The sequence below is a fragment of the Bos indicus x Bos taurus genome, chromosome 11 (assembly GCF_003369695.1).
Source record: "Bos indicus x Bos taurus breed Angus x Brahman F1 hybrid chromosome 11, Bos_hybrid_MaternalHap_v2.0, whole genome shotgun sequence".
Classification (NCBI taxonomy): Eukaryota; Metazoa; Chordata; class Mammalia; order Artiodactyla; family Bovidae; genus Bos; species Bos indicus x Bos taurus.
In genome coordinates, this window is record NC_040086.1 from 33,093,096 (window position 1) to 33,116,961 (window position 23,866).

The 23,866-nt window shown below is 36.0% G+C and overlaps 1 protein-coding gene across 27 annotated transcripts in view; it reads right to left on the reverse strand.

Moving 5' to 3' along the window:
* Window positions 1-23,866, reverse strand: part of NRXN1 (neurexin 1) — a 1,214,076-nt gene that overhangs the window by 1,094,306 nt on the left and 95,904 nt on the right. For 20 of the 27 annotated variants that reach the window (XM_027555248.1, XM_027555233.1, XM_027555252.1 and 17 more), the window contains exon 3: window positions 1,561-1,578. The exons of 5 other annotated variants lie outside the window; for them this stretch is intronic. In XM_027555248.1, the coding sequence (XP_027411049.1) occupies window positions 1,561-1,578 (18 nt within the window). The remainder of the gene's footprint in view (window positions 1-1,560; window positions 1,579-23,866) is intronic. 2 more of the 27 variants (XM_027555232.1, XM_027555238.1) reach the window with 1 other exon arrangement.

Genomic DNA, 23,866 nt, shown 5'->3' on the forward strand with positions numbered 1-23,866 from the left:
CAGGAAAGAGTAGTGGAGTGGGTTGCCATTCCCTTCTCCAATGATAGAATAAACTTTATTACAATAGTTTATGAGCCTATACTCTGAAAATCTTGTCAATTTTTTTCGTGAGATGTGTAAGGAGAGAGTCATACATGCTCATTAAGCTGATTTCAAAGCCCCTTTGAATGCAACTGGATTTAAAGAGAAAAGAATGAAAACATAGACCTTTTTACAGGATGATTAAGGAAATACAAGAAAAAGCCAAAAAGATACTTAAAAAAAAAAACAAAACCTTTTGAACTCAAATAACATGCATAATTATAAATGAGAATGATTTTGAACAATGTCAGTCAGACCTGTAAGGGTAATATCTTTACTAAGTGCACACTCACATGCTATTTAAATTATACTGTAGAAAAAAAGATGCCATTTACAGAAGCAACACCTGGAAAATTTTTCACTGGTGATTTCTTTTAAACTTTTAATTTGTTTTACTTAAATAATGAAACAAATGTTTGGCAACTAAGCAATTGAAAGAATCCACGAAATAATCACAAATAATATGCTGACATCTGCTACTGATCAATTTTGTATTAGCATGAATCGTTCTTTGAGATATCAAATTTTAGTAATTTTAATCTGTTACATTATATGGGGACTCTTTTTCTAGGGAATCTGAACTGCTAATGCTGTGATTATGTAAGGTGATATGACATCAATTTCCTTTTCACAATTCTTTGCACTTCCTAGTTCTTTTCATATTTTTATCCTTTACATATTAATTTTACAGCACGTGAACTAATGCATTTAAGTTCCTTAAAGGTAAGGATGTTGAAATATGAAACTAACACAACATAGAAAATCAACTATATTTTACCTTTTTTTTTAATTTAAAAAAAGATGTTGAAACATGTTTTAGTTTGTTGAATTCAACAGGAAAAATGTATAGCTTTCTCAAAATCTCTTGATAATTTTAGAATACCTTGAACAAACACCATAATTCTACTTAACAGACATAGAATATTATAAATATACTTACCAGTAATCATGCTGGAGTGCAGTATGCTTTCATTTCCATGAACCAATGGCTTATTTTTAATCTAAATTTATGCCTCTTATACTTTGTGTTTTTTTTTAAAAATCAAATCATTTGAAACTAAACCAATGGGCTAGAGATGATATAATAATGCTCAAAATTTACAAAAGAAATCATTTTGATCAAGAAAAAAAATGGAGAATCATGCACTGGGTTCGGAAACCACAAAGATATATTTTTTTCATTTAAAATAAAAGAAGCAAGATTGTGTCATTTTTCCATGGAGAACACTGAAATAAGTATTCTAAGGTTTATATGGGATGCTGAAGTCCATCAAGGGCTGGAGTTAAGGTTGAAGGGGTTTCATACACTTGGGGCTGAAGGGAGTTGAAAGTGTGTGTTCTAGATGAAAAATGATACACAATCCAGAAATAAGCAAATACTCAGAAGTTCAACTTACCGTCTACATTCAAGATGTACTCTACTATTACTAAGAAATAAAAAGCAAATGAGAGTTGGAAAACAAAGTAGAAAGCACCCACCTTCCACATTGTTGTCTTCTGAAAGCACATGACAAGGAGGGAGAGAAAAGGAAAAACATTCATTAAGCAGCATGCAGACTAGACCTTGCCTTTGCATGTCTTTTTCATGCAAGGCACCAAACACATCATGCAAGTGCTCCATCGCTCCCATTCAAAGGGGAAAAAAACAATCACAGGAAGCAGGTTCCCTCCCACTGGCAGCATTTAAGGAATATGAGACAAAATTTCAGTAATACTGCTGGGTACTGAGCAAGGAGTTTTCAAAAGTCTTTCATTGCCCTGTGCAAAACATACATAACTCTTATATGCTGCTAGCACAGTTATCCTAGCAATTACTTCTAAAGCTTTTTTATAACAGTTCTAAAAGATTCTATTTTTAATTTTGACTTACTTGGACAAAAGAAAGTTCATGACAAGTAGTCATGAAATTTCACTTAAAGATATTCCATTCTATCAGATATGTAATCTATTTACATCATGGCCTTGAAATATTTCTAATAAATTTATTTCCTTAAAAAACATCACATAAATTTATGTACCTAAAATCTGTAATTTAGTTTATAATGTGTTCATACTTTTTCACAAATGACAATAGTGTATTGCAATTTTCAAAAATATAAAGTAGAAAAAGTAATCTTTACAAGAGAAATTCATTTGATAGCTGTTCATAAGACAAAGCTTACAATGATTTATTCACTTTGTACATCTGTTTAGGGTGTGAATATGAATGTAGTTAAGATACTGATAATATTGGGTGAAATTCCCTTGTTTGTCCATATATCTATGTAATACTTAAATTTTTCATATATTAAGTATATTTCCATATGTGTATATACAAACATATATAATCAGATTTTACATGTCTTAACTACACATAATCAATGTAAGTGTATGGAATATAAAACTATTAATATCTATGAGGCAATTCAAGTACTATTTGAGACACAGGGCTTGGAATCTAGGTAAGAAATAGAAGGAAAAACTGTTTTATGGCACTAGGGTGAGAGCAATATTTTGGTACTTACGAAAAAGTTTTCAACAATAAGCATATCTATGCTGACATTTCTTGTTGTATTCTTATATTTAATTAGCTGTGCTTTTAAAAGAGGGTACATGATGAAAAGTATTTATAAAAAGTAAGATAACAGTGAATGCTGTTAAGTTGAAAGAAAAAAAATAACTGCAAATGTATCATTTTATAGGTTTCAACAAACAGCTTTTTAATAGTCAAAGTTACTAATGAACTAAAAAATCATCAACTTTGTTTAAAATATATTAAGTGGAAACTGAAATATCAACACAGCTACATTTATTGATGTGGACTTAATACATAATAGAACATGGATAAATGTAGACAATAACACCTCTACAAAGTAGTTCGTTTCCTACAGTTCATGTTAAAAGAAAAAAAAATTTTTTTAAATGACTGAAATAATTGGTATGTGACACTCATTTGCTGTTTGATTTAGGTTTCCTATCTACCAAATAAGGAATCAGAATGTATTACTTTTCAAAGGCAACTTGGATATGACATGGTCACAAACATTAAGTTTTTGTTTTATTGCTTTATATTGAGAATCATATAAAGATACAGATATTTTAATGTTTAGGATACACTTTGGTTTTATAATGATATCCTTTGAATTTCTATTTTCCACTGAAGATGCTCATTTTTCGACAAGTTTATTAAATATGTGGAGTAAAATGACAAAATCAGGGAATTTAGAGGAGAGTTACTTAGCAAATACGGTCATGAGTAGGACAGGTCCAAAAAGGGGTTTTGGTAAAGTGCTGCATGGAAGTCTAATAGAGAAAGGAAAATGAAAACAAACCAATGAAACAGGACCAGCCATGACAAAAATTTTATACATGGGCTTCGTAGGATATGAGGAAAGGAAGGTGTGCTGACAAAATTAAGGTTAGTCATTCGGTCAGCTGAAAGTGCATTCTCTTTTCACTGTTAATTAAGGCACAGGGCCACAGGCAATACCATCGATCCTGTCTAGTCATAAGGCATTTCTCTGAGTTCTTACTAATACAGAGAACTAGGCTTAACCAAAGGAACTTCTGTTATGCAAATCCAAGTCATGCCCAAAGTGTAATCAAATCCTGATGACCAAAAATAGTCTTCTCATAAGACTTAGATTTTTTTACAGAACTACTAGAGTGAAAGGAAAGGTAATGTATTAACTCGTATTTAAAGAAGAAGAAGGGACAAACCGGCTTAGAATAGACTTTCCTTGAGTTTCTATATATTTTCAGATTCAATTATAGGATTGAAAAAAAAAAAAAACTTCTCTTTGTTTCATTCTATTTTACCCCTTTGGTATCCATTTGCTGGCTTTAGTTGATGTAGAATCTGTTAATCTAGAGATGATCTCTAGGTTATTTCAGAATTTGGAAGTAGCTACATATAAATGGTCAAAACTCTAGCATTTACAGTCATTATCCATGTATTTTCTTTATCCTTTTCTCTTTCTTTTCTATTTGGTTTTTGGACTAAACAAACAATATCAAGTTTAAAAAGAAAAGTTTTTCTTATAACACCAACTTTTGATTTCTCTTTGCAACCAAATACTATTTTGGTTTTGAGGAGCAACAGAAAGGTGCTAAAACTGGCATGTAAAGCTAAAGCACGTAAAGCTAAAGCAGCATATTTTCTTTAATGTAAGGCAGAAAGCACTCCATCTAGCCTCACCTGCACACACTTTCAAGTTAGGGAAAAGCTCTTGGGTTTGCAGAAAACCCTGGCTTCTCAATGCTGCTCACCTAATCCTATTGTGTCTCTAGTAATCAGCTTTACTATGATTACCATGCCATATATAAAGATCACAGTCTTTCATTTTTCTTTTGATTATGAAAATATTAAATATAAAATTATGAACAATATAACTTAAATTTTATTTTTCTTTCAGATAAGACACGTTTCCTTCACAGATATAGAAATCAAGTAATAGAATATCAATCACATTATGAATAATGGTTGTATGCTGACATGAGGGAAGAGGCAGACTTTTAAACTGTATGCAAAATTGTATGCTTTAAAATTACTTCCAAAGAGCATCTTCATAGATGCTTTACTGCTGGTCCCCAGCTTATAAGGAAGGTTTCCCAGGTGACTCAGTGGGTAAAGAATCTGCCTGCAATGCAGGAGACGCTGGAGATGCAGGTTCAATTCCTGGGTCAGAAAGATCCCCTGGAGTGGGCATGACAGCCCACTCCAATATTCTTGCCTGGAGAATCCCATGGACAGAAGAGTCTGCCAGGCTACTGTCCATGGGGTCACAAAAAGTTGAACACAACTGAGGGGACTGAGCACCAGCTTATAAGAAGGCAAGGATGGTAACTTTATTACTACAGTCTTTGCACATAATCTTAATGGCATACTACTAGGAAAAGAAAAATGAATAAAAAAAAATGTCCTTGTTTGAAAGTAAAGAAAATCAGAAATTTAATCATGCCAAGTGAATGAATCAAAGTATGGGATAAAATATCACAAATAACTCCTTATGTATAATCAGTGTTTAAGCTTAGCAATATGAAATACTTCATCTAAATGCACAAGCAGTGGTCAACTTATATGCTACATTTCACTTTACAAACTGACCCAAAGCAGTCTCCTGCTCCCACTTGGGCTCTCCTCCTTTTTGGCTTCCTTCCTTCTCTGCTAGTTGCCTGTGACTGGCTCCCAACATTTTTTCTGGCTCCTTCTTTCCTTCATCAAAACTGCCACTATAGCAAAAAGGTTCCCACTCAGACCCATGCCCTCCCTGGTAGGGTACATAATAGCAAACCTGGAGGCTGGTGCTAGCCAACAGAAGCAGGAATTCAGAATACAATTGCATTTCCTTTCTAACATACCCTGCACTTGGTAGTGTCTACCCTCACCATTTTAGCCCCTCACAGTACTTTTCAAGATTTCATCCCTCATTTGGGGAAACCAAATGCCTGTATAGCAGAGTCTGGTTCCCATGGTGGCACAGGATGGAGCTCTGCTTTATTTTTCTTTTGGTGTTAACAGTGAAAGCCTTTAGAAAACCTCAGTACTGCGGGACTGCTTCAAGGACAGGAAATGGAGGAAATCACTGGTTCTGAGGATCTGTGCGGCAGTCACCTAGAGGATGAGAAAAGCCAGCCAGAATCAAGAGCAAGAACAAACAGAAAAGGAAACATAAAGGTCCATTATGGATTCTTAAGGAAAGAAAAGCCTGAATAGGAATTTGGCTAGTTTCAAAAATGCTTTTTAACAGGTGGGCTCAGCAACTTGTTTCAAATTCACCTAAATGGCACTCCCATTCAGTCTCCTGGAATCTTGATCCTAGGGCATGAGAGAAGCCACCTAGGGAAGCTTTTTTTTTTCTTTCCTCCCTCTCCCTCCCGATCTTTTCACTGTTCAGGAGTAAAAAGAGGGATATCTCTAACCAACTTGAAGCAGCAGAGATGATCTTGGCATCACATTTAGGACTATAAAACCATTCTCCCTAAGAAATTATGGGTAACATTTGACTGCACTTTCGGTACTTTTTGTACAATGATTCAAGATACGGAATTAATGAGTCCTTGGTGAAATGGTCTGGGATTACCTTGCCTTACAGTCTTGTTTCTTTGGGAAATGTGAGATGAGTTTCTACCTATTTATTCTAATAAATATATTTATAAATATATATATTGAGATTATACTTTCATAAGTTGGAGACTGCCTATGTTTCTGCTTCACACAGGTACCAATTCTGTGACAAAGAACTTGTGGTGTTCAATTTCCATCTTCTCAATGGAGGAAGAAAGAAGGAAGAAGGAAGCCTAATTATATGGCAGATTATTTTGGTGTTTAATCAGTTCAATGGTCCTAATGGAATTTAACAATTGTTAGTGAACATATTAAAGTATATATTAAATAGCACACATAAACTACACTGCATTTCCTTTTCATGAGGGCCTATTACAGGGATTTATCTTGCTTTTATAGTCTCAGTTCTTCCCTACATCTAAACTTTGAGAAGTCAACATTTCTACGTTTACAATAATAGCAGACTTAGGGAAAGACATTTCACAGTGACCATGAACAGAGCACAGTCTGCACTGTGTGTGCTCGTTGTTATTGTGTGATTGCTTACTGAGAAATGAACATTTCTTCATACGGAAGCTACAGATAACAGTAGTCAGGGTGTGTCCTTTCCCACCCAAGCTCAATCATTGCTACACAACTCTCCAAAGAAAGCTGGTTCTCGGGAGTATTGCTTCCTAACTAAGAGTCCAAACTCACAATAGTTTAGGAATTAGAGGTGGAAAACTCTTGGTTTGGAGTTGGGAAAATAAATTTAAATACACTTCTACTTACCCACTCAACATATCACCCCCATCTAGTGGGTTTGTAGATGTGTCAGTACTCAGGGATGACTTTTTAAATGAGCAAATGAATAGGAAACAGCCTCTGACTTGTGTGGGTAACAGCAAAAAATATTCCACAATGTGTCCTTCAACAGTAAATAGAGGGTAGATGAATTCTGCTGAAGGACACCAATGACCTTTCATTTGAGAGAACGATCTAACATATGCTAGATGTCTACAGTTTTTTTTTTCCCCAAATCATTTTATTACAGAGATGTTTAAAATAAACTTTCAAATACTCCTGATTTGACTCACCTACACGATCTCAGAGAAGGCTATTTAATTTCCCTGTAGAAAAAAATTTTGTCATTGAATTAAGGGGATACTGCACAAAAATATGACTAAGTAAGCCATACTGTAAAAACAAGTCCTAAATTTAGAGATTAACAAATTAGACCGGTATAAATCAAATAGAAAATGGTCTGTATGATATAAAATTGACCTAAATTTAGAGATTAACAAATTAGATTTGTATAATACAAATAGAAAATGATTCATCCCACTGCTGGGCATACACACTGAGGAAACCAGAAGGGAAAGAGACACGTGTACCCCAATGTTCATCGCAGCACTGTTTATAATAGCCAAGACATGGAAGCAACCTAGATGTCCATCAGCGGATGAATGGATAGGAAAGCTGTGGTACATATACACAATGGAGTATTACTCAGCCATTAAAAAGAATACATTTGAATCAGTTCTAATGAGGTGGATGAAACTGGAGCCTATTGTACAGAGTGAAGTAAGCCAGAAGGAAAAACATAAATACAGTATACTAACGCATATATATGGAATTTAGAAAGATGGTAACAATAACCTGGTGTACGAGACAGCTAAAGAGACACTGATGTATAGAACAGTCTTATGGACTCTGTGGGAGAGGGAGAGGGTGGGAAGATTTGGGAGAATGGCAATGAAACATATAAAATATCATGTAGGAAACGAGTTGCCAGTCCAGGTTCGATGCATGATGCTGGATGCTTGGGGCTGGTGCACTGGGACGGCCCAGAGGGATGGTATGGGGAGGGAGGAGGGAGGAGGGTTCGGGATGGGGAGCGCATGTATACCTGTGGCGGATTCATTTTGATATTTGGCAAAACTAATACAATTATGTAAAGTTTAAAAATAAAATAAAATTGGAAGAAAAAAATAAAAAAAAAAAAAAAAAAAAAAAAGAAAATGATTCATATGATCTATCAATTATACATATTTTATTTAAGGAAAAATAAAATTTTATTTAATATAAATAATTCATGTTATCTTTAATCCATAGGACCTTTGCATACTTAACAAATAGTCTATTAGGTAAAATGCAATAAATATTAAAAAGATATTTCAATTCTTCAAATTTTTGTTTTACATTACTGTGATGATTAAAATGCAAGATATTTACATATTTTACAATTTATGGCTAATGTAATTTTAAAGTTTTATAAAACTCACTGAAAATAACTTTAAGAGAAATTAACATTATTCCTAAATAAAAATATTATGTTAAAAATTTTAGTATGTTAAAAATTAAAAATTTTCCAGCAATCTCTCAAAGTTCACTAAAATGCTACCTACAATGAAGTAAATATCTAGTAATCTTTAAAATGCAGGATATTTCAACAAGAGGAAGACTGTTGTGAAGAATTCTGCTTCTCCAAAGACTGAAAAAAATTAGTCCAATAGTACCTGAGGTTGAAACATATAAAATTACTATTTTCAGATTAAAATTGGTCAAATACCAATAATTTAATATATTTCAAAACATTTTTAAGTTGGTGGTTTCTTTATAAGGTGTTCTATTCTCGGCTTACTAAATACAATGCAGTAATACCAGATTAAGACAAAATGATATCACATTCTTTGGAACCAATCACTGGAAAACAGAAAACAATCAGATGCAATTTTTTTAATGTTTTATGAAATGTTATTTAAAAAAAAGAGGCACTGCAAAAGAATGTTCAAACTACCGCACAATTGCACGCATCTCAAACGCTAGCAAAGTAATGTTCAAAATTCTCCAAGGTAGGCTTCAACAATACATGAACCAAGAACTTCCAGATGTTCAAGCTGGTTTTAGAAAAGGCAAAGGAACCAGAGATCAAATTCCCAACATCTGCTGGATCATAGAAAAAGCAAGGTAATTCCAGAAAAAACATCTACTTCTGCTTTATTGACTATGCCAAAGCCTTTGACTGTGTGGGTGACAACAAACTGTGGGAAATTCTTCAAGAGATGGGAATACCAGACCACCTGACCTGCCTCCTGAGAAATCTGTATACAGGTCAAGAAGCAACAGTTAGAACCAGACATGGAACAATGGACTGGTTCCAAATAGGGAAAGTGTACCTCAAGGCTGTATATTGTCACCCTGCTTATTTAACTTATATGCAGAGTACGTCATGTGAAATGCCAGGCTGCATGAATCACAAGCTGGAATGAAGATTGCCGGAAGAAATATCAATAACCTCAGATAAGCAGATGACACCACCCTTATGGCAGAAAGTGAGAGGAACTAAAAAGCCTCTTGATGAAAGTGTAAGAGGAGAGTGAAAAAGTTGGCTTAAAGCTCAACATTCAGAAAACGAAGATCATGGCATCTGGTCCCATCACTTCAGTTCAGTTCAGTTCAGTCGCTCAGCCGTGTCCGACTCTTTGCGACCCCATGAATCGCAGCACACCAGGCCTCCCTGTCCATCACCAACTCCCGGAGTTCACTCAGACTCACGTCCATCGAGTCGGTGATGCCATCCAGCCATCTCATCCTCTGTCGTCTCCTCTTCCTCCTGCCCCCAATCCCTCCCAGCATCAGAGTCTTTTCCAATGAGTCAGCTCTTCACATGAGGTGGCCAAAGTACTGGAGTTTCAGCTTTATCATCATTCCTTCCAAAGAAATCTCAGGGCTGATCTCTTTCAGAATGGACTGTTGGATCTCCTTGCAGTCCAAGGGACTCTCAAGAGTCTTCTCCAACACCACAGTTCAAAAGCATCAATTCTTTGGCGCTCAGCCTTCTTCACAGTCCAACTCTCACATCCATACATGACCACTGGAAAAACCATAGCCTTGACTAGACGGACCTTTGTTGGCAAAGTAATGTCTCTGCTTTTGAATATGCTATCTAGGTTGGTCATAACTTTCCTTCCAAGGAGTAAGCGTCTTTTAATTTCATGGCTGCAGTCACCATCTGCAGTGATTTGGGAGCCCAAAAAATTAAAATCTGACACTGTTTCCACTGTTTCCCCATCTATTTCCCATGAAGTGATGAGAGCAGATGACATGATCTTCATTTTCTGAATGTTGAGCTTTAAGCCAACTTTTTCACTCTCCTCTTTCACTTTCATCAAGAGGCTTTTTAGTTCCTCTCCAGTCCCATCACTTCATGGCAAATTGATAGGGAAACAATGGAAAGAGTGAGGGACTTTATTTTCTTGGGGACCGAAATCACTGCAGATGGTGACTGCAGCCATGAAATTAAAAGACACTTGCTCCTTGGAAGAAAAGCTATGACAAACCTAGACAGCATATTAAAAAGCAGAGACATTACTTTGCCCACAAAGGTCCATCTAGTCAAGGCTATGGTTTTTCCAGTAGTCATGTATGGCTGTATAGTTGGACCATAAAGAAAGCTGAGCACCAAAGACTTGATGCTTTTGAACTGTGTTGCTGGATAAGACTCTTGAGAGTCCCTTGGACTACAAGGAGACCCAAGCAGTCAATCCTAAAGGAAACCAGTTCTGAATATTCAATGGAAGGACTGATGCTGAAGATGAAACTCCAGTACTTTGACCACGTGATGCAAAGTACTGACTCACTGGGAAAGACCCTGGTGCTGGGAAAGATTGAAGGCAGGAGAGAAGGGGACGACAGAGAATGAGATGGTTGGATGGCATTACTGACTCGATGGACATGAGTTTCAGCCAGCTCCAGGAGGAGGTTGGAGAAGGTAATATCAACCTACTCCAGTACTCTTGCCTGGAAAATCCCGTTGATGGAGAAGCCTAGTAGCCTGCAGTCCATGGGGTCACTAAGAGTGGGACATGACTGTGTGACTTCACTTTCACTTTTCACTTTCATGCATTGGAGAAGGAAATGGCAACCCACTCCAGTGTTCTTGCCTGGAGAATCCCAGGGACGGGGGAGCCTGGTAGGCTGCGGTCTATGGGGTTGCACAGAGTTGGACACGACTGAAGCGACTTAGCAGCAGCAGCAGCAGCAGCCAGGAGTAGGTGATGGACAGGGAAGCCTGGCAAGCTGCGTCCTTAGGGTCACAAAAAGTCACACACAACTAGGCAACTGAACTGAACTGAAAGATATCAAGTAACTTCTACATACTTAAAAGAAATAAGAATAAAAAATAAATATACCCACCCTTGAGTAGGCCTTCTCACTTTAAATGTACTTTTATAAACATCATTTATATTATATTTATGTTATCTCAGTGTGTTGGATGACTTGCCTAATATACCTAAATAGAATATAAAAGATTGCAAGAGTATACAGAAATTTTAAGGCTCCTTGTGAAAGTTTGCAAATTTCAAAAACTGTATTAAAAAGAAAATAAGCATGAAGAATTTGGACAACATGCTGAAGTGCCTAATAAGATGGTGCTACATTCCTGGAAAAATTATTAAAATATATCTATTTTGTCAATTTTTTTAAAGTAATACAATAAAGTATGGGGACTATATTCATGATTTCTTTGATCCTGTTGAAAGATAGCAGAAATATTTTAGGAAAAATATTTCTTCTTCATTGCATTTATGTGCTACTTCTATAAAGTCAAAAATATAATACTGTTTAATTTCCTTTATTGAAGAAAAAAAAGGTCCTAACACCCACCTTCCCTGTGCTATTAGAATGAATTATTTCTCAGGAAAAAAAATACTTTTGTAAAACCTTTGCCCTACTGTAATAGCAAAGAGCCGGCCCATGTTAGTAAATGTGTTTGCCCATGGGCATTCTAACCACTAGAAATAAAAGAGAGAATTATTCCATCATTTCTTGCTTCCTTTAAAATTTAAAGAAAAGTGTTCATTTCATTCATAGCACATAAAATTTTTCTTCCCTTTTAAAATATTTGAAACAAAAGACTATTTGATTCCAAGTCAAATATTTGGAAGGTTAGGCAATATAATACGAACATGCCACATAAAGTGCATTTGTCTTTTCATTTTAGTTATAAAATGCAAATTTGATAAAAATACTATTTTTATTCCTTTTACCTACAAGCTGTTAGTAAATCTCCTGGGAACTGAGCAGGAAGCTCTAAACTTTAAAAGCTGAAACATTAGACAAGTAGAAAGAAAAACTAAAGATGTTTTACAAAATCCTATCTTCTTTTACAAAATAAAGTTTTATGTTATAGGCTAACAATAAAATGTTTCTTCATAGGTACAACAAATTCTGTATGACTAAATATTCCATATATATAACTGTTTTGGTTAATGTCTAGTACTTAAGTAGACCCATATGAATGCAATTCCACGTTGAAGAAGGAGCCATAAGCTTGAATAATCTATCCTTTATCTGTTGATTTACTGATCCATAAAATCAAATTGCTACAAACACAAGCTTTTAGGGTAGCCTTATAATTCCCCATCTTATCTTTTTCTAAAATGGATATCCACTGCTTAAGAAAACATGCTAGAAGACAAAAAGTATTTTTTTTGTTTTTTGGACTTTAGTACAGCCAATTTGAACATTAATTCCAAAAGTTCATTTTAATTTTTTAATGGAATAATATGCATATGGTATTATTTCTTGACATTTATATAAACTGCTTTCTGATTACTGGAGTGGAAACATTTCTTTTTAATCCAAACCACTTCCAAGATAAAGATTTAATTTTCAAAACAGTCTCATTAAGTTATAATTCATAAGATATTGCTTACAAATGTGTAGCAATACACTGCTTTTATGACCACTTCAATTCATAAGTTCCTTTCTAAACATCAATATTTTTCTCTATATTCCTCACTAGGTTATTTAATTTTATTGTCACAGGTTTTATCTGTATCCCTATGAAAATGCTTTCTACACAAATAGTTTAATAACAGCAGCAGTTTTCAAATTAGTAAAAAGTACCCTCCGTCTCACAGTCTCATACAATGAATTCTATTACATTATATGTCAAAGACTTCCGTTCCTATAAATAGGTTTCCTATTGAGTATTACAGTAAGGGAATCTAAACTGATGGGATAAATAACATGTCTGTAACACTGAAATACAGGAGACACAAGGAGAGACAGGGAATATAAAAGGAGCAGCTCAAAACTTTAGTTAATTCTATAAAAGTTCAAAATCCTGTTAAGAGAATATGACATGATAATGAACACACCAAAGAGTAACGAAATAAAAATTATGAGTAGAAAGAATAGAAAAATAACCCTGAACATGGAAGCATTAATTGTGGCATAGAAGGGGAAAAAAAAGTGACAAAAACATCTAAGAGATGAAACAATAGATGAAAAGTTTCATATAAACAATGGAAAAGATGAACACATAAATTTAGAGTGAATCTGCTGACTCTGTTTTCAGTATTTATAGAATGCAGCTGATTGTAAAATTAAAATCATTCATTTTATTATAGTAAAGTAACCCTCTTTATGACTAGTTCGTGATATACAATCTCCATTTTTACATAGTAAATAAAATGAGTCAATATAAGAATGGAAACAGTAATATATTTATAGTCTTGATATCTTAATGGAAAACATTTAATCTATATCTGTTGTCTGGTAATAAAAAGAATTGAAAAGGATAGATGATATCCAAAGGGTTCTGATCTCATCTGACATCTAAATTCAGCCCCTGGCATTAGAATGGCTTGAAAGAGATAATCCAACATAACCAGAGATTAATCTTATTTCAAAGAAGAAAATATGTATTGCTAAACCAGAATGTTGCTAATCCTGACTCAGTACTTGTTATGGACTGAATGTCTGTGTCCCTCCACAATTCATATACTGAAACCCTACTTCTTAGTTATGATATTAGGAGGTGGGGCCTTTGGGAGAGAATTAGGGTTACATACAGAGAAGGCAATGGCACCCCACTCCAGTACTCTTGCCTGGAAAATCCAATGGATGGAGGAGCCTGGTAGGCTGCAGTCCATGGGGTCGCTCAGAGTCGGACACGACTGAGTGACTTCACTTTCACGTTTCACTTTCATGCATTGGAGAAGGAAATGGCAACCCACTCCAGTGTTCTTGCCTGGAGAATCCCAGGGACGGGGGAGCCTGGTGGGCTGCTGTCTATGGGGTCACACAGAGTCGGACACGACTGAAGTGACTTGGCAGTAGCAGTAGCAGTAGCGTTACATAAAATCATAATTCCATTAGCACCCTGAAAGTCATGAGAGAATCTGCTTCACCTCTCTGCTCTCCACCATGTGAAAATTCAACAAGTCATCAGTCTTCAACCTGGAAGCAGACTCTCACCAGAACCTAGCACTGTGATATCAGATATCCAGTCTCCAGAACAGTGAGAAACACATTTCTGGCTTTTATAAGCCACCCAGTCTATGGAACTTGGTGACAGCAGCCTAAACTAAGACAGTACTACTTTAGATCTTGTAAAACTAAGGAAAACTCACCTGTACTCTCCTCCCCCGCTCCCTCTCTCTCTGTATATATGTGTGTGTGTGTGTATAACACAAAAACTTAATAGAATACTGATATTATTACCACAACTAAGAAAACAAGAAAAAACAAACAAAACTAGTTGCATAGTTGCACAATATGTAGAATACTTGGAATGGCTAATACCTGCTGGCAAATGTAACTCAGGGAAGTAGCTTAGGAAATGTGGACCTTATAGCTGTCAGAAGTAAATTATGTTCAAAATGTGCAATGCTGCAAGTGATGCTCACAAACATAATGGAAAGAGAAAAATCACCTTTTTTTTACTGAATTTTTTTTTTTTTAGTTAATATGCTTCTCTTAAAGTTGAAATTAAATTATTCTGGATGGATACTGAGAAAAGATACTTCATAATTTTAAATGAGCCTATTTTTTATTCTATTATTGTGTGCTAAGCCGCTTCAGTCGCGTCCAACTCTTTGTGACTCCATGGACTGTGGCCCACCGGGCTACTCTGTCCAAGGGATTCTCCAGGCAAGAATACTGGAGTGGGTTGCCATTTCCTTCTCCAGGGGATCTTCCCAACTCAGGGATGGAACCCACGTCTCTTTACATCTCCTGCACTGGCAGACAGGTTCTTTACCACTAGCACCACCTGGGAAGCCCATTCTGTTATTAACAAAAATTAAATTGAGCATTTTAAAGTATGTAAACATATACAAAAACAGTCATAAAGAGAAAAAAATTGAACTAATTCTCATAGTGAACAAATAATATTGAATCTTTAAGAAACTAGAAATCCTTGGAAAAATCTAGGCATTTATTGACAACATGTAATACTTTAATGTTTCATCTCATTCTCCCTGAAGACGGAACTGGAAAGTGGAATGATCTTGGAGTTAGGATCCTTCTAAGATGCTCTAACTAAAATCAGTTTTAGGAATCTAGACACTTTGTTTTTTTAGCATTTCTTTAATTTTCTCATTTGCTAAATGTTGAACTTGTTTCATAAAGAAGTTGGAGCTCATTGCAATGAAAAAATATAAAACCGCTTATTTAATAATAACAGGCTGTAAAGCATTTTATGTATAGATAATACCTGGTTAATGATGTTAGCCATGGTAATATTATAATTAATGCCTTCTTATACAAATTGTAGGTTGCTTAAGAGCTGAGCCTTTTCTATTCATCTTCTTTTTGTTCAGTGTCTAGCATGGTGTGTACACACAGGAGTTGCTTAATAAATGTTTCAGTGAGTAATTAATTTCCTATCTTAATTTCTTGCTTGGCTTTTATGAAACAAGTAATGTGTGATGAGAATGACCAAGTTTATTTTCATAGGCAGGATTTATTTGCCACAAAAAGCCAACTTTAGTTACTTTATTCTCATATCAGATTTGAGGGACTTTAACAATTGGAAGCATTTTTATTTGTGCAAAGTAAATAGCAGGCATTTAGTATTAGTTTCCATTAAAACATCATTTTGAGGCAGTTTGAGATTCATTAATTGGGTATTTCCAAACAAACCCTCCACGGATTATCCTTTCTTAAGTAGACAGTGATGATAATAACCATGACGAAGTCATGGAGATGCAGCACAATACAGTGACCATCACTTAAATTCACTAAACTGCTTGTGCAATCTTATTATTATAATGATGTGGCTAAGACCACTGAAAAGTAGAGTAACTATTAAAATACTGCAAATAATAACTGTTTATCTTCACCACTCTATATGTAGTTCTTAGCACAGTGCCTGGCACAAAGTAAACAGTAAATATGTTTTGTGCTAAGTCACTTCAGTTGTGTCCGACTCTTTGTGACCCTATGGACTGTAGCCTGTCAGGATCTCCTGTCCATGAGATTTTCCAAGCAAGAATACTGGAGTGGGTTGCCATTCCCTCCTCCAGGGGATCTTCCTGATCCCAGGGATCTTCCTAGGGATCAAACCCACATCTCCTATGTCTCCTGTATTGGCAGGCGGGTTTTTTTTTACCACTAGCACCACAATAAATAGAAAGGACTAAATGTTATTCAGCATGCACACAAACGAAGAAAAAATGGCTAAATGGGAGAAATCAGATCTTCTAACCCCCAACACTGTGTTCTTTCCTCTACATTATGGAGGTTTAGAAAAATTCTAATTAATCACATTTACTCTAAAGGCTTGCTAATCAGCATATCTGTAGGAAACAATTATTTATTATAAGTTTTAAGAAAAACTGGGATGCAGTTAGTGTCAGTAAAATGACTTTTTATTATGAAGCTTCTTTTTAAAAAATTATCTTCCATAAAAAAATGAGCATTATTTCCTAAGTATAATCTAATATTTCGTGATACATAGTAAGATATTAATACAATTGAGTATTTTAGAATATTACATTTTTTAATGATCAAATTTATAAGGATCAAATTTGTGGGTTCCCTTACCCTACTGTTCTCCACCCGGGTGCCCTTTCCCAATAAAATCTCTTGCTTTGTTAGCACATGTGTCTCCTCGGACAATTCATTTCCGAGTGTTAGACAAGAGCCCAGTTTCGGGCCCTGGAAGGGGTCTGCCTTCCTGCAACAAATGGTGACTCTGGCAGGACTCCTCTTCGCTAAGACTGACATTCCCCCCACTCGGGGTACTCAGGGGCCAGCATGCCTGCCAATGGACCAGACCCAGCTGCCACAACTGGGACCCTTTTGTCCCTGGTCTCCTCCTGATGTGGACAACTGGCCAGAGTGCCCCGACCAGGTAAGGAACAAGAGACTTTATTGACCTCTCTCCCCTTTCCCTCTCTCTTTCCTCTCCTTAACCCTTCCTATCCCCTCCCCATTCTTCTAGTCCCCCGGTCCTGGACGCAGGAATCTGGTCGAAGGGCCCTCAGCCTGAGCTGAGAATTGGAGACTGATCACCTCCTCTTGTCAGAGAACTCAAATTCTGGTTCTGGTCTGGTCTGATTTCTGGTAGGGCCGAGTTCCAGTCCTCCCTTCTCTGGAGGCCCAGGGAAAAGTCCCATAATGCCTAGGTATCTGTAGGTAGCAGGAGACGTCTGTAAGGCCATCCATTTCACCCCCTTCTCCTGCCTCCTCGCCCTTCTTCTTTCAACCTGGCTTCTTTTCCTCCCTTGAAATCTTTGATGTTAGTACTTGGATCTGAAGTTCTGTGTCTCTATAGGAGGTTTTCTGAGAGACTGTATTCTTGTATTTAAGGGCTTCCCTGGTGGCGCAGAGGTTAAAGCATCTGCCTGTGATGTGGGAGACCTGGGTTGGATCCCTGGGTGGGGAAGATCCCTTGGAGAAGGAAATGGCAACCCACTCCAGTATTCTTGCCTGGGGAATCCCATGGACGGAGGAGCTTGGTGGGCTACAGTCCACGGGTTGCAGAGTTAGACACGACTGAGCAACTTCACTTTCACTTTTGTTTTTCATAATTTAAGTAAATTTTTGATTTATTAATTGAATGAGATGTGTCAAGCTCACATATTTGTATCAGGTGGGATATGAATCATTAATATGATTAATTACATTTTAAGATGACTTCAAAGAAAGTTTAGCCTTTCTACCAATTCTGCATAGATAAACTTAAAAATCAGAAAGGTACATAAGTGGCATGCTCTACATTTTGGCTCAACCTCAGATTCCACTTAAATTGGTCATTATATTACCTGTTTGTACAGTTACTAAACTAAAATGCTCCATCCAATTAAAACAATTCATAGCATCAATTATGGATATGAGAAATATATAACTTAAAATTTTCTTTGGTTACTTCTAATCAGTACCTTAAGATATGCTATTCTGGTAAATGTGATAAACATCTTCTGGTTCCAATGGGATATACAACTGATTAGAATACATTTTCATACTGTGGTTAACTCATTCAGCACAAATAACTGAATTATCCAGTGTACAGAATCATATTTTTTGTTGTTGTTTAGTCATTAAGTCATGGCTCTTTTGTGACACCAGGGACTGTAGTCCGCCAGGCTTCTCTGTCCATGGGATTTTCCAGGCAACAATACTAGAATGCATTGCCATTTCCATCACCAGCAGATCTTCCTGACCCAGGGATTGAACCTGTGTTTCCTGCATCAAAGGCAGATTTTCTACCACTGAGCCATGAGGGAAGCCCATATAAAATTATATAGTAGTCAATTAAAAATTTTAAGTGACTTTCCTATGAAGGCATTACTATATAAGGCCTAGCTTTAAATATAGTATACTATGAAATATAATTAATTCCTATTTGCTAGTTAACCCCATTTATGGCTCCTGAAATTCTGTCTGAATTTATCTTTCTACAAACAGTGAACTTAAAGTGCAATTATATTTAGAGCTATAGAGTTTCAATTTGAAATTTAGAGTTTTAGAATTTTAAAACCGAAATTAATACTACCTGGTTAACAGATTAAAAAAAATCAAAAGTCCATTGTTATCCCAACAGGTGATAAAACCTTGGTCAAATGACCTCTGGGTCCCAACTTTGAAAACAAGTCCAAACTGAACAGTATCAATAATAAGCAAAGCTACCTGAAAAGTAGACTTCAACTAACAAATCAAACCAAAGTTACATACTTCTTAACTAAGGGTACTAACCCAAACTTGACTAAAATTTGTGCTTTCTTTTCATGCGAATTTTAAATAAGAATCTGGAATGCTAATTTTTCTTGCTGACAGATTCCTGTATTGAAAGGTTTGGGGAAAATGATCAAAAATAATTAATCAACTAATTCCACCCTCTCCCCTAAAAAAGGGAATCTGAAACCACAAATATCAGAATTTGCAAGTGTAACACAATCAAGATTTATCTACATCAAATAAAGGTCACACATAATCTTACTTTCATTTTACAGATGAATTAATGAGGCCCAGAAGGGTTAAGCTAACAATACATAGGTACTAATCTATAAACAACCAGATACGTTATATAGTAATGTTTAGAAAAACACAACATGGGAGCTTCCCTGGTGAAGAAACTGCCTGCCAATGCAGGAGATACGGGTTTGCTTCCTGGTCAGGGAAGATCCCACATGCCGCAGAGCAATTAATCCGTGTACCACGACTACTGAGCCTGTGCTCTAAAGCCTGGGAGCCACAGTTACTGAAGCCTGAAAGCTTTAGAGCCTGTGCTCTGCAGTTTAAGAGCAGCCACTGCAAAGAGAAGCCAGAGCAACACAAGTAGACAGCAATTCCCACTAGCCACAACTAGAGAAAAACCCGCACAACAATGAAGACCCAGTACAGACAAATAAAATAATAAAATTATATGTATATCATATATATGAGAAAAATACAATGTAAAAGAACCCTCAAAAATAGTATGTGTTGCAGACATACTAAGAACATGTTAGAAAACAGTAAGGAAAAGAATTAATTTCTCGGAGGTGTTCTAATTTTTTCAAGGAAAATCTTTGAACAATTACTAAAGAAGTAAGTTTTATTTACAGAAGACTGGCATTTGATTTCTGACCAATGATGGAAGATACTGGAAAGAAGAAATTAGGAACCACCTTCTACCTCGAATAAATTCAAAATTGGCTTCAGCATTCAAAATATTCAGAGCTTGGTTGTTTCCCTTCAGATACAATTAAATGAAACTTGTAGATCTTTTTTTACAATTGATTTTTCACAAGGGTAAAATCGTAAGCAGGATAATCCAGTGCTATTAAATCGGGGATGCACATTTAAGTTGTTAATTGTTTATGCACAACTAAAAGTACATAGAGGGGGAAAAGTGGGAAGAACTAATCCATTTTAAGCACTGGTTACAGAAATCATTGGAGAAGGCAATGGCATCCCACTCCAGTATTCTTGCCTGGAAAATCCCATGGATGGAGGAGCCTAGTAGGCTGCAGTCCATGGGGTCGCTAAGAGTCAGACGGGACTGAGCGACTTCACTTTCACTTTTCACTTTCATGCACTGGAGAAGGAAATGGCAACCCACTCCAGTGTTCTTGCCTGGAGAATCCCAGGGACGGGGGAGCCTGGTGGGCTGCCATCTATGGGGTTGCACAGAGTCGGACACGACTGAAGCGACTTAGCAGCACAGAAATCACCTTCTGTAGATCAGATCTCTTCCGTAGAAGAGATCGGGCTTCCCTCATAGCTCAGTTGGTAAAGAATCTGCCTGCAATGCAGGAGACCCCGGTTCAAGTCCTGGGTCAGGAAGATCCCCTGGAGAAGGCATAGGATATCAATTCCAGAATTCTTAGGCTTCCCTGGTGGCTCAGCTGATAAAGAATCTGCTTGCAATGTGGAATACCTGGGTTTGAGCCCTGGGTTGGTTGGGCTGGGAAAGGCTACCCGCTCCAGTATTCTGGCTTAGAGAATTTCATGGCCTGTATAGTCCATGGGGTCACAAAGAGTAGGACACGGCTGAGCGATTTTACTTTCACAGAAATCATGGAAAACAGCTTGGTCTTGTGGAAACCCACATCTCAGTTGAGAGACTAGGATTTCCAACCCTAATTAGCACCTCCATCACAAACTACTTTCTAATGTGACATTGGGCAGGTCATTTCACATTCTGAGTCTTAATTTCCTCAGATTTGAAATAGAAAGAATGAAACCTATCTCATAGTGTTATTTTGGATACACTAGTAAGAGTCATATAAAATGTGAAGCATGTAGTTGATATATAATAGACAGCCTATCATTTCTTTCTATTAAATCATTCTGCATGAGAAAATAGGGAAAACATATTTAAATGAAACCTAACTTTAATCTTAACATATTCAACAACTATTTTTTTCATTCTATACTTCTATATCTTGCAAGAGGAAATTGTATACAGCGTTACAGCAAGAATTTGAATGCCAACTGATTTCCAAAGTGGTGCAGTATAATTAGTAAATTCATGAGTCAAATTCCTGTTTACATCTGTAATGTAAAGGCTAATCATTTGTTTGTCTGCTATAAGAAGGACTTGATTAAAGCCTCTTGCAGCAATAATTAAATAACCCTGTGCTTGAAGGATGCAGGCTCAGCTAGCACTGTGGTATGCTAAAACCCATAATTAATGCATAGGAATGTGTGTAAATTAACAAATGAGTGTCATTTACACTAACAGTACAAATGTTTCTTTTTTTGGAATTACCTCTGTGTTTTCTGTTCACCATTATACATTTATAAACACAGTGCAATATAAACAGCATTCTAACATCTGCATATGGTGGTTTAGTCTCTAAGTTGTGCCCAACTCCTGTGACCCTATAGACTGTAGCCTGCCCGGCTCCTCTGTCCATGGGACTCTACAAGCAGGAATATTGGAGTGGGTTGTCATTTTCTTCTCCAGGGGATCTTCCTGACCCAGGAATCAAACCCAAGTCTCGTGCATTGCAGACAGATTCTTTAATGACTGAGCTACGAGGGAAATCTACATTTAGCCTCTAGTTAAGGTCATGATCTAAATAAGGAGTTTTCAAACTTTTCTATAAAGGGCTAGATAGTGAGTATTTTATGATTTGCAGGCCATGTGATCTTTGTTGCAATTAATCAGCTCTCTCGTAGTGTCAAAGCAGTTACAATAAATAAACAAATGTGCATGGCTGTATTCAAAAAAATTACTAAAAGAAATAGAAAACAGGCATTGAGCCAATGGTCTATATTATTATAGGTCATCGTTTGCCCAATTTGAATCACACTCTGCTGATGCCCGATCTAGATCCTAATTCTCAGGTAGTACAATGTAAAATATTATCTTACAAAATCATTATTTATACAATAGACAAGGACAATGGAGTATAAGTCTGATGTGAAAACCTGACAAGTTTCCAAACCTTCAGTTATTCTGCCTATCAAACATAAGCTAGAAAAAACTAGGACAAACAGAATTTACCACAAGTTTGCTGCAAAAATCAAGTGACTCAGGAGTTGAAAGCATTTTGAAAAACTGCTGTAAAGTTATTTGTAAATATTATTATCATTGTCATTGTTATTATTAATTGTTCCTTTCAGCTCTATGTTTAAAGACCCCTCGGAGTCACACCTACTCTGGGATAAATCAAAGTATGCAAACTGCATAAAACTCACTTAGAGCTGGTCTAGCAATTCTAGAATTTGAGAAAGATCAGGTAGGCTTGGGGTCTGTGGAACTCCCCTAAGGCTAACAATCTGTAAAGTCAGTCCCAAGGAACATTAGTCATGAGAGACTTTTTTTTTAATCCTTCACCAATACATTTGGAAATACTGCATATGACAGTATAAACATGAGCATATTATTACACCGTGAAGATTAGTACAAAGAGATATCGGTCAAGAAGTTCTTGACAAATACATTTGAAACACTTCTATCCTTCTTTCAGAGATTCACAGTGCATAATTACAAACTGAAGATGATAAGATGTCCTGCAATAAATAAACTGTATACCTTTGTCCAACCCAGTATTTCTCAAATTTATTTATGTGGAAATTCCTCATTGTGGGGTAAAGCCAAATTAACATTGTTCCTCAGAACACATCTGAGAAAAGCTGTTGTATAGATTATTTGGGGCTATTACACTCCTTTCAGTAGGGAAACTGCCCCACAACTCTTACATTTAACAGTATACATTTAGCTATTTACTTACATTTCATTGTGTATCATAAGACTGAGTCTTACTTACAAGCAATAATGTGTAAACTAATTAAATTTGTGAGATTATTTAAGAAGCATGAAAATTATACTAACCTCAATATATTTTAAAGATAGATAGAAGATACATTTCAAATGTTAAATAGTTCTGACATGAACTTTGAAAAATAACAACAAACATATCCACTGGAGATAATATCAAGTGATTTAAAAAAAACACTTTGTGCTTAAAGCACTAAAATCCATTAAAATCCAAACAACCCCTTTTACTAAAAGTTGCTTCAGCAGGAAAAAAAATTGAAAAAACAGCTGCATGGTTCATCAGTTTCTTCCATAGCTTCCTACTTACAAGATTTCTTCTTATGCCTTTTTTACATAATTTTTAATCAAAAAGAGGTGATTGTATTCTTATGGCAAAGCCTTACCGATCAGTGATTATCTGAGTTATGGTGGGTCTTTAATTTCATGTCTCTTTCATTTACAATCAAACATTTCTGCAAACAAAGACATTTTTGTCCAATGTCAGTTTGGATACTAGATGTTGGAGCTAACTTCTGGAATTAAACATATAACTTAACTAAAAGCAACTTATATCCAGATAAAATAAACAATATACCCTATTTCCAGGATCTAGTACAGTTCCTGACAGAAACTAAACATTCAATACATATTTTGTGAAAGAGTAAGTGAAGAAATGATTCAAAGACACTTATCAACTACTTTAGCTCAATTACACAATGATTATTTATAAAGCATTTTTATTGAATGAGTTAGAAAATGATTTCTTA